The following is an 11884-nucleotide window of genomic DNA, read 5'->3' on the forward strand; positions in this document are numbered from 1 at the left end:
GATTATGTTTCTTTGGGTGCCAGCTTGACTAGAGGCAGTGTGGTTTGATAATATATCAAAAAGCACACAGTAAACACCATATCTTTTCGCTTCCATTTATGTTTATAAACTAAAATTTAATTTTTTAACCTTAAATTTAGAGTTGATTTTAAGGTTTTTTCTAAAGCTTATTTTTCAGGTTGGATTTTAGATTGCTAAAAATATAGTTATAAAAATAATATTAATAAATTATTTTTTATTTACAAATATATCATTTGATCTTTTTTCCAAGAAAAGTCAAACAACCCACTAAATGTCACAGTAAGTAATCCAAACCACACCATAAATGTCACCCTAAGTTTATAAGTTATACATCAAATCAAATTAGAAACTAGATGTTTACAACAGAGAATTTTAAACTTGAGAGGGTAGAATGTTTGAACTATTTTGATTGGTTTTTGCAATTTTGCCGTATAGCAACCCATTTTGGATCACGGATCGTCTTGTCCACACAGCCACTCGATCGTCCCCCCTTATCCCTCCTTGTCCGTCTTGCTCTGCTTTGTCGCGAGCTGGGCAATGGCTATGCCGCTGCCGCCGCCGCCTCGTCCTCCTCTTGTACGGGGACGGCTCGTCGGAGTAGGACCACCTTCACCAGCAACCTCCCAAACCCAGCGCCCGATGCCCCCCGCATCCCTGCGGCTGCTTCGCTGCCGCTGTCAACGCTCGGAGGGACCGTGGAGGACGTCGACGTCGACGAAGGGGAGGAGGCGGTGGTGGTCCGACGAGGATCTGGAGGAAGAAGAGGAAGACGAGGAGTACGAATACGAGGACGGCTTGCCGGGCGGCTCAGCCCAGCAGCTGTTCGGCGAGCCATGGTTTTCCAAGCTCTTCCGGGCGTACGGCTATGTGCTGCCGCTGCTGCTGGCGTCCATGCTGGTCGCCACGGGGCCCAAAGCTTTCCTCATGGCCATGGCGCTGCCGCTCGCTCAGTCCGCCATCTCCTGGGTCGTCTCCTTCTTCACCACCCGTGGGAGGGAGCAGCAGGAGGAGTCGTACGAATACCAATACGACGGCGATCCTCCCTTCGAACGCCGAGAGGTAGACTACGACGACTACTATGAGGGCGGAGCCCGGCAATGGCAGAGCAGAAGCTACCAGCAACCTAACAAATCAGGCTCCAGTTTTGGAGGATGGGATGACCTCCTCTACGACGAGGACCAGAGACAGCAGGAGAGCACAGGCAAGAGGACGACGCCACCTGAGCCCGACACGGCTGCTGCCACTGCCGATCTGGGAATTGGATTGCGGTCGAGGAGAGGTCCACGACGCAGCAATGGCGGCATGTCCCGAGGAAGAAGCGGCGGCAGCAGGAGGTATAACCAAGCGCCACTGTTGACGCGCCTTCTCGTGGCATTGTTCCCCTTCCTCGGCTCATGGTTCAGGATACTCTAGTTCGAGGACAAACCGAGAGAGAACGAGAACAGAGAGGAAGCAGCTTTCTGGTTTGATTCATCATCACATGCTCACAGTTTCCGTGCCTCATTGTTTTGGTCATTCCTGCAAAATAAAAAACATAAATTAAGAATTTTCCCCCCCTGTTTGTTCGAGAATCGAACCGTCTGACGTGAAATTGAGATGAAATTTCTGACCTTGTGGTCGACTCAGATCAGAACAAGAAAGTTTCTGACGAACATTGGAACAGGCCTGGCCTTCTCATTCATTCGCCGTCCTGGTGCTGTTGTTTGCCTACTCTACATCGTACATGCGGACCAATGGACCATGCGCGCTCGTCAAACTGATAGGAGAAGAAAAAAAGGCATAAATTTGCGTAAGAAAGTCTCACATATTTCCACCGTACAACGCAGGAAGCAACCAATCAGGCAGCTCTCGTGATTTCTCCTACGCTGTCAGCACCAATGATTTGATGAATTTCTAGGCAGCAGCAAGCCAGCAACTCGGCGGAATTCGAGGAAGAAGATCCGCCGATTACTTTACTCGTCCTGATAATTAAATTCTCTGCTATGCAGCACAGCGAGCAGCGCTTAGGGGACAATTTCGTGTGAAGAATCAGCTGGAGAGCAAGAGAGCCGTGGCATGTTCGCCCTTCGCTGCCGTGAGCAGAGACCGACAGAGACGGATACCAAGGAAGGACGAGACCGCATGGCGGGATAAATCGTGACGGACGACAAGCATCCGAAATTAGGAGCACAGGCAGGCAGCGCGTGAAAGCGGCAAGTTTAGGTACTACCCGTCTCGCACCGGCACACCGCTCCCGCTTTATCGACGGACGGAAGGGGCGGTGCGGCCGATCCGACCGACCGAGCCCTGAAAACACAAGCATCAAGTTATTATCCACCAGAAATCTCGGTGCGCCCGGCAGCCGATGCCGTATTGCTTTGCAAATTTTACATGCTTACTTGTAGCAGGCTATCAGCTTGTGTGCGACAGCATGCCTCGTGGCTCAAGCAAAGCGGCTAGTGTACGGCAACCGGAGAGCGCCGGGGCAACCAACGCAAGCAAAGAACACCGGGAGAGCAAGCACACGACTCGATCGCCCCTGCCTACGCGACAGATATCCCGACGCCTCCGATCGGCGTCGGTCGCGTGCAAATATATACTCAAGCGCGCTGCTTGCTTGCTGCCTGCGTGCGTGCGCGCGCGTCAAGAATCTGCCTCTCAACACAAGAGCCCAAGGCCAAGGGCAAGGCAACACACCGCACTTCGCACAAGAATCTGCTTCACCGGCTAGCTATCGCCGGCGTTGCGTCGTAGGGCCAATTCGTGGTCGCTGCCGTCTTCCAACCGCTCGTTTCCTCGCCTCACGGGCGGCCCCCTCCCAAACCCGCCCACTGGCCACATGTAGCGTAGCGTGCGTACGCACCACCAGCACATGATACGACTCGGGACAGCTAACCAATAACCCAATCAGCGTATTCCGCAACAGTATTACGCTACGGGTGGCGTGGAGTGGAGGAAGGAAGGAAACCAAAGAAAACAGCGGCCCAGTTGGCAGTTGATTACGCGAGATCCCTACACGTGTCCCGCCAATCCCCACCCAAGATTTGTGTATTATCGCACGGCCGGTTGGACGAGCCATGCCAATCTTCTGTAACGGACTCTTCCGTCATAAACGACGTAGAAGATCCTTGAGATCTCCGCCCCGTCCGGCACGCCGAACTTTTGCGTCAGTTCGTCACAACTCGCAAGGACTACCAACTGTAATCTCCGATATTTTTTTTCAGAACATTTTTTGAGTGCTGAAGACGGTCTAACGTGAATGAAAGGAAACAAGGAACGAGGGAAGATTAGAAAAGAACCAAAATTTCCCAAAAAAAAAAAAGAAAGAAGAAGAAAGGCTAGACAACTATGCACAAGAGTCACCAGGTAACCATTCCAACCAAACGGCAGCTCACAGGAAAGGCGAGGCCGGCCGCCGGAGCCCCCCACCCAAAGAATTACACCACAAAATGGCCTCGCGGGGAGAAAAAAAAAACGCGGCGCCGTAGTTGTGCGCCGCTGGGACGACGTGCAAGCAAGTGACCTGCTCTGACAAAACCCAAACGAAATAAAAATCCGCCGGGGCCATCGTCGTCGTCTCGAGGGAGCCACTTCCGCGCTGGGCCGGGCGCCTCGAGGAGAGAGATAGGCAGAGCGAGCGCGCACCTCCTGCCCCTCGGCTCCTCCTCTTCGCTAATCTCATCTTGTTCATCTCCATGTACACAAAAAACACACTCGCCTTCCTTCCTTCCTTCTGTGGCTTTGCCCAATCTCCATCTGTCCAATCTTATTGCCTCGCTTGACCTTGCGCTCTGCCGTCACTCCGAGTCGCTGTCCATGCTCTCCATCCCTTTCAGCCCTCTACGCCTCTGCGTCACCAGAAAAGAGTATTCGGTTAGTGCCGAGATTAAGCACAAACTGATGCTATGTGATGTGGTTAGGTGGATGTGCATGTCTAATGCTTGTGGAGAATCTAGCATCCTCCGAGCACGACCTAACTATCAGGAGTATTAATAGCTGTCAGTCAGCTAAATAAATTAAAGAGTTTCATGTTACAAGATTCCAGCCGGCTCCTAGTTGCTACTATTGAAAAACATGCATGTTGCAGGAGCTCACTAATAACAAAACATGCTTGTACGCTCATAATAACAACGCAGATGTGAGTTGAAGGCCCTGTCCAGACGACTTGATCAAAAGAGAGCACCACAATTTCTTTTTCAACCCTTTGTACCTTTTTTTTTCTCTTCTTTTTCGATGGTTATGGTTCCAAGCTCTATCCCGACATCATCATGTGGTCCTAACAAAAGACACAGATACATGTCTCCACGTTGGCCCCTTCCCTACTTGTCAGCGATAACGACTTGCATTCAAGGTCCTGTATATCAGGTTGTCAACAATCCCGCACGCACGGCTAAGCACTGAACTAACAGTTCTTCTCATGTTTCTCAAGGGCGAGATAAGAGGCTGATAACTGGGCCCCATACTGAAACAGGTCAGGATTAATTTTTGTTCTTTGTGCTGACATGTGGCGGCACATCGGGCGCTCTAGTATTTTGTGACTAGTGTTCTTGAATGGGTTTTGCCTGGGAAAGCATGTGACAAAAGATGAAAAAACGAATGAACGGATCCAAGTAAACCTAGAACTGGAAGGCTCCTTGTGGTGAGGGCAGTAGAATGATCGTTCGCTTGCATCTCCACGTCCACAGCAATAAAGCCGAGCCAAAATATATCAGTGCCGTGCCGTCATCAATGAGGACACGGAGCATCACGAGTCATGGGCCCCACGTGAATGAGAAGGGGGCCAACCCAAAACAAAAGGGGCAACTAATTCACCTACTACTCTCCGGCTTTATCTTTGCATTACACCGGGGCTGTTTAGATCCATTTGAAATACCAAATGACAAATGATAAAAGTTTTGGTGAGAAAAATTTTGACATTGCATTTTTACAACTTGATGTTTAGAGGTATGCAAAAGTTGTCATTTTTTAAGTAAAAGTGAGAGATGGTCCGCATCCTTGTGCACTTTTTGACAAAATTTGCTACTCTAGACTACCAAATGCCAAGTTGTCATTTTCTTACCCTAATTTTTAGATCCATTTTATAAAAGAGTGCTCCAAAATATCAAAACTTTTGCTATTTCCAAGGATCTAAACAGGGCCCTAATCAGTCTGCGACACTGATGCCCCTAAATCTAAGGTAATTTTCCTCTTCCTGTTTGATTCATAGCACGACGTAATAAAGAAAAAACGGAATGCATGAACTGAAAATGCCAGATGCGAGTGGAGTACTCGAGTATACCTTCTTCACACATTTCTTCTCTCGCACCTCATACCGGCCTTTTGTCAAGTCCGAAAGCCACATCCCAGGGAAGACATACTGCACATCACATCGGTAGACAACACGGGACACATGGTTAGCCCTGTGATCAGAACAGATGCAAGAATGGATCGGAACAGATAAGATCAGAGGTCGTTTCGGCGGAGCAAAAGATTGGCATGGCATACTTGGAGGGTCTTGTCCACGTTCTTGGCCCTCTTCTTGGGCCTCTGCGGCAGCTTGGTGCCCTTCATGGCCAAGAAGTCGTCCTCCTTCTCCTTGCGCGACAGCGAGATGTAGATCCGAGGCAGCTCAAACCGCTCGACGCCGCCGAGCTTCTCGGCCGCGCCGGTGCCGCCGTTTGCGGCCAGCAAAGAGTCGTGGTGGTGGTGGTGGTGATGGTGGTTGTTCTTGGAATCCATTTGCAGCACAGCGTCCAGGGCGGACTTGTGCGCCTTGTCCGGCGACCGCCTGTGCCCGCCGCCACCCGATCGCTCCTCCGCCGCGGACCTGATCATACCACCAGGGAAAAGAAACAAGATGTTGTTAATCATGGGATTGCTGCGGTGGTAGTGGTGGTGATGATGGCCTTGTTGGAGGAGGTGGTTGGGAGGTTGTGACAAAGGGCAAAGGGGAGGAGGAGGTGGGTAGGGTGGATTGGGTTACTCCTCAACTGGTAGCACAACTAGTCTACCAGAGACTGACTCCTACCACAACAACATGGATGCCCAAAGAAGAGGGGGAGCTGCAGTTGCGATGTGGATATATTTATAACCATCTACCTTACAAGCGGTAGTACAAAGCTCTTCTGTCCTCTCCTCTCCTCTTGATGCTGCAAATTCATACGATCGTCATCATCATCACCCAAACGCACCCCAAATTCACCGGATCAACCAAACAATTCCCCCCAAATTAAAAGCTGCTCTAGCACGAGTAGCACCACCGTGACCATCAACGAATTTTAGCGAGATATGGAGATCTCGCAGGGGGTCCCCATGCATCATGCAACGTGTGACAAATACGGCTACTTGCTGCCTATGACCTTATTGTCTGGCTTACAGGAAGGCAAGGAAGAGGAAGGTGAAGTTACCACCCCCAATGTACCACACACACCGGATCCGGACACAGGAATTCCTCCCAGAAAAAATTAAAAAAAATATAAAAAGTAGTAAATACCACGAAAATTCAGGGAGAGAGACGAAGCGATCCAGATCAGGTGAAAACCTGCTCCGATTTTTTTATGCAAAAAAAAAGTAAAGTGCGTGAAGTAAAGAAGAGAAAGGAATCTTTCATCAAACTCAAATCCACCTCGCCCCTACGGTGCTATAGAAAAAGATGGAGCGGTACAGCTCACAGAAACCAAACCAAAAGAGACCCAAACCCGAAGATCGCAAAAAACTGATGCGAATAAATAACGCCGCGAAGGCACGAACCCACGAACCCCCCTATCCACGACTCCAACGAGGCCCGGTAGTTTTTCCGCGGGGGGCAAAAGCGGAAACGGAGAAAAAAAAAAGTCTCCGAGCGGAAAATACAGCGAAAGGAAAAAGAGGAACGTCATCTTCCCCACGAGATGAGAAGGTAGGAGGCGTGTGTTACCTGTGAGGATGGGCCTCTCCGGCGGCGGCGGACCGCGTCGAGAAAGAGGACGCGGACCTCAGGTTGGAGCCGCGCGTGTACGACCCGGTAGTGGAGGGGGGCGGCAGCGGCATGAGCTTCTCCGCTGGCGCCGACGAGCGGCGCTGGATCTTGACAGCGGAGGCGGCGGTCTGCCGGCGCTGCGAAGAGGGGGCCGCGTTGGCTGAGGAGACCGCGGAGGAGTCGCGCCGGCAGCGGGAGCGCTTGTTGTGCCCCCACTGCAGCAGCACGTCGCCCCCGGTGCCCGCGCCGCCGCCGCCGCCGTTCGAGCTCGGCGAGGCCGTGTCGGAGGAGTCCGACGGGTGGTGGTTGTAGTGCGCGTGGTCTCGGTCGCGGTCGCGCGCCGGGCTCCAGGTAGCCGACGAGGACGGCAGCTGCGGCGCTCGAGCGCGCAGCGGCTTGGAATCGAGCTGCGGCGACGGGAGGTACGGCGCGAGGCGGGAGCCGTCGGCTGAGCCGCCATCGTCGTCCTTGCAGGATCTCGACGCCGGCTTCCGGGTCACGCTGCCGCTTCCTCCGCCGCCGCCGTTGGCCAGCGGGAGGCAGTCCGGGCTAAGCCTTTGGTACCTGCCATGAATCAAAAAAAAGACGCCGATTAGCGATTTGATCAGGGATAGAGATCTGCTACAAAATGCAAGTTACAAAATCCGTCTTCCTCCCGGAGTATCTGATGGAATGGAAGCAAGATAAATAGACCGAACTCTGCATATATGCAACAAAACCGGGGAAACAGGAGATACACCAGAATGACCGCAAATTTGATAACCACCAGCTCTTCCAAGGGAAGACGGCCACAAAGAACATGAACATACTGACATGAACCACATATGGACTAACATCTCCAACATAGAGGTCTCTGAAACTGCTAGAGAGAAACCGAAAGAGGCAGGGGAAGAAGACGATGGTACTGATATTATGAACACAAGACTACGAAATAGAGAGATTGAAATCGGGTCAAAACGGAAAGGCCTGAATTTGGCAAGAATAAACGAAACCGGCATAGAACAGCAAAACAGAGATCAATCGAACCGCAACAACAGCAACAGCAACAGCGTACAGCGTAAAATACAAAAAATCAAACAGAGAACAAAACCACAAGACATATGAACAAGTAAAAACCGAAAAGCCAAAAATTTGACAACGAGGCCGGCGCAACTCCGGCAGACCGGCGATTCAACCAAACCGCTTCACCGGTCGAAGCAAAACGGGGGTGGAAACAAAATCCAACGCAAACCGTAGGAACAACATAGCACACTTCGATCTGAGACAGAGGGGGGAAACGAGGAGCCACAGGAACAAGGACGAGAGGCGAAGGGCTCGAAGATCTGCCGTCTACCTCATCATGTCCAATGCCGGGAGAGCTTTCAGTCTCAGGGCGCACGGCGACGCGGCGTCTCTGCCAATCGCGTGGACCTCCAGGGAGCCACGCATGAAAAAAAATGGCCGTCGGCCACCGCTCCGGCCCGCGTCCGTCCCTTACCGGTCCGCCAATCGGTCTCCTTTCCCTGCCGTCCAAGGCCTCCAACAGACGACGATGCACGAGGTGCGAGAAACGGCCGGGAAATTTACAGGGAGAATCGTGCGAAGAAGAAGAAGAACAGGCGGCACACGAGGCGACGATGAGGGGGAGGAGGAGGGGGGAAGACGGGAGAGGAGAGCAGCAATGGCGATGCGGAGCAGAGTCGAGGTCCAAATAGAGGCTTTATCTTTCCCGTTCTTCCCGTTTTGCCCTCCGCCACCGGTGGCTATTCACCGTTCTGCCACCGCTTCTGGTCTGCCCAAACTGCCCCCGCGCGGGCCGTGGCAAACTGGTGATTAGTGGCCAAGTTGCCGGGCTCTTTCGTAGTACTACGGAGAGGAGGTGGAGGAGATCCGAGCGAGCCTGATCTCATCATCCCTCCCTTGCACTGCAAGCCAGTGAGAGATTTCCATTCGAACGGAGAAGGGCCTGACAGGTGGGCCAGCTAAAATGCATATGGCCCACATGTAGGAGCATCCCGTGCGATCATGCGCCACGTGGACGGTAAACATGCCAGTCTGCCACGGAGCGGCCCGCGACTCGCGCGCCCCACGCTGACGAGCTGGAGGAGGATGCGTCCTGCCTCTCTGACCTCTTGGTCCCACATGTGCGTGTCCCCGGTTGTCAGAGACGTACGTACCCTGGACGAGATAAGATCTATAATCCAACGGACGAGATCGTGCCGATCGTTGCGTGTACGGTGGATATCACTCCAGTCCTTCGATCGCGACGGAAATTGGGTCTTGGGCGGTAGGCACGTGAGGAGGCGGCTGCCTATTGGATGTGTAAAACTTGGGTTGCGAGTTTGTGACCGGTTTAGCGACCGGCGACATGATCGGCTAAAGGCAGAAGCGTCCCATGCCCCACAACAATACAGACCCAATCGATTGTGGAAATACGAAAATACATCAAACTGTACATTAGCGTGAAAAAAATATGGTTTTAACTTTATACTTATGTTCTTGGCAACTTATATATCAACGTATAAAAACTATGAAAAAATATCATAAAAATTATAAATTAATTTTGGTAAAAATATTGACATTTTAGACCGACTCATGAGGTCTACATACTTAAGCAACTAGCCAACAGAGATTAACAAACCTACCACGCTGTCACACGGTATACCTAGATCGTCTATGATAATAAAAAAATAAATTAGATAAGACTAAGTGTCGGGTGGCATAAACCGTAAAAAATTGAGCAGGCAATTTGTTTCAGTAGAACACTAGAAAAAAATTAGGGTACTAAAACATTATTGTTGATATAGAGTATGTCAGAGTGCAAGCTCCTCGAGCAGGGATTCGAAGAACCTTTTTTTGGTTCGGTCAGGGGTGTGGGGTTAGGGGTTCCTGTGAAAAATGAAACACGAAGAGTTATACAAATTCTGGTCACCGCAAGGCGTAATACTTTACTCCTGTCGCTTGGTCACTAAGAAAATGTGAGTACAAACCTTCTTTGGAAAGGTACGGCTTGTGTATCAATCGGAATCGGATCTCTCTTCTGGCCGGAACAAGGCCTCCTTGTATAATAGTAAAAGGTTACCACAATTGCCACAGTCCTACCAACTACTAAAGAGAAGACCATCATCACGCTACTACTTGGCGATGCGAAGATCTGTGGCCGTCGTGTTGGTCTTGATCCGTTAGAGGGTAGGTTGGTGTCAATCGTACTGTCCTTGCTTGGTCCCATCTGTTAGATGGTTGCTGGAGGAGGCAGCCATGCCTCCTCTGCTAGGTCCCATCGGTCAGTGTCCCATCTTAGAGGTGGGTGACCGTTTTAAGCAACGGGGCAGGCGCCCTCATTCCTCATGCTGGTTGATAGTCGCATTAAATACAACCATGATGGAGCGAGGGCTGGTACCCTGGCAAGGGCGTGGCACGACTGCCCTCTCTGACGTGCCACTCTGCGCCTCTTTTTCTGCGGAAGACGCCACCAGGGACGCCCGCGTGCCTGCCTTCATTGAGTGCGGGGAAGACACACGACTTTTTCTGCCACGCGGGTGACGCATGCTCCAGGTCCTCTCCCATCGCATTGAATGCGAAGGTCAAATCCCAGGGACGCACTCCACTACCTTTCATGCGGGTTTTTTACGGCGGTCCATCCGACCCCGACCCCTTGTCCCGGCGGCATCCTCAGGGGTATGTTGCGAGGCACATGTCTCTTGGGGCCCGACCCCCTTCTTAGGGATTCTTGGGTCCATAGCTACCATGCGCCACACTCGTAGGGGTATCCTCGGGCCCGTTTTACGGGCAGAGTACAACTTTAAAAACTAATTAAGGGATTTGAAGCACTGCCTCTTAGTTGAACATTTTTACATCACATGTGAAACTTCTATTTCTAAACATTGAAACATCACAAAAGTACTTGTTGAAACATCTCTAGATATTACGTGCAATGTTGCATATGAACCGGTGAAATGCTAAAAAAAAATTACATCAAAACATTCAAATAACAAATCTCCTAAATGGCTGAAAGCACTGCCCCCAACTCTGTAGTCAACCACCCAAACCACCACGGCATCACTAGTAGGAAGCCAACAACAACACAAATTAATGAAACCATAAGCATGCTGATCCTGAGATGGCCCGATGGAGCTCACCTTAGCGGTAGCGGAGGACAGTGGCGCCGTCGCCCAGAGCTAGCGTCAACGCCAATGGCGATGGCGTGCTGTCCCGCGACGAGCTCCGCCATGGTGCTGCTTCCTGCCGATGTGGTTGCACCAGTTCAACGTCGACCCTCGACTCGACCATACCAGCGCCGTCGGATCCACTGCGCCAAGTTCCATTGTGAGATGCATCACATAATACTCACCGTCCCTGTCGGTGTATGCTTCTGGCCCTTTCAAGCCGCAGCAGACAAGGGAGAGAGAAGAAGAGGAAAGCTTCAAGTTTGCGATGGAGATGGGATTGGATTTACCGGTGAGGGAAAACGATGGAGGAGAATAGCAAGGTGGGACCCGGTGGAGCGACCCGTTATAGGCATTCTCCAAATAACTTTAGGTACAAATAGCTCAATAGGATATGTATTTTATTATAGCAACTTCGTCATCTTTCAGAAAATACTGAAAGAAATTATATCTTTTAGTGTAAAATTTAATACCGCTGGTTACTTTGTGTCTTGATGTATCAAACTTTTGAGCATAAATTTTAGTATCTGAAGTATTTTCTAAAGTAGGGTGAAATTTTAGTTGATAAATTTTAGTATCAAAGGCTTTCTCGCATACCTCCGGTTAGACCATGGTTAGACCATAGGTATGTCACCGGTCAGACCGGCCGCTTGCCTGCGATTGGACCGTCAGGATCCTGGAAAAACATCATTGACAACACTTTAAGATGTAGATCGAATCTCTCGATTTTTATTGATCAACCAGTGCTTACAAAGTGCACAAATAACATTCCGAACAAAAACTTTCGATCTAATATAGAAAT

At 50.7% G+C, this 11884-nt stretch overlaps 2 protein-coding genes across 2 annotated transcripts; one reads left to right on the forward strand and one right to left on the reverse strand.

Annotated features, from left to right (window-relative positions):
* The first annotated feature begins 320 nt into the window (after nt 1-320).
* Nucleotides 321-1826, forward strand: LOC102708567. The gene has a single exon (XM_006644461.3). The coding sequence runs from the start codon at nt 559-561 to the stop codon at nt 1432-1434; it is 876 nt and encodes a 291-aa protein (XP_006644524.2). The 5' UTR covers nt 321-558; the 3' UTR covers nt 1435-1826.
* Nucleotides 1827-3349: 1523 nt separating this feature from the next.
* LOC102708845 (putative lysozyme-like protein) lies at nt 3350-8591 on the reverse strand. Its single transcript, XM_015832643.2, has 5 exons — nt 8271-8591; nt 6896-7501; nt 5485-5806; nt 5279-5356; nt 3350-3848 (listed from the first exon to the last, which is right to left on the reverse strand). The coding sequence occupies exons 1-5, from the start codon at nt 8363-8365 to the stop codon at nt 3798-3800; spliced, it is 1152 nt and encodes a 383-aa protein (XP_015688129.2). The 5' UTR covers nt 8366-8591; the 3' UTR covers nt 3350-3797.
* Between the last annotated feature and the right edge of the window lie 3293 nt (nt 8592-11884).

Source organism: Oryza brachyantha, chromosome 1 (genome assembly GCF_000231095.2).
Source record: "Oryza brachyantha chromosome 1, ObraRS2, whole genome shotgun sequence".
Lineage (NCBI taxonomy): Eukaryota > Viridiplantae > Streptophyta > Magnoliopsida > Poales > Poaceae > Oryza > Oryza brachyantha.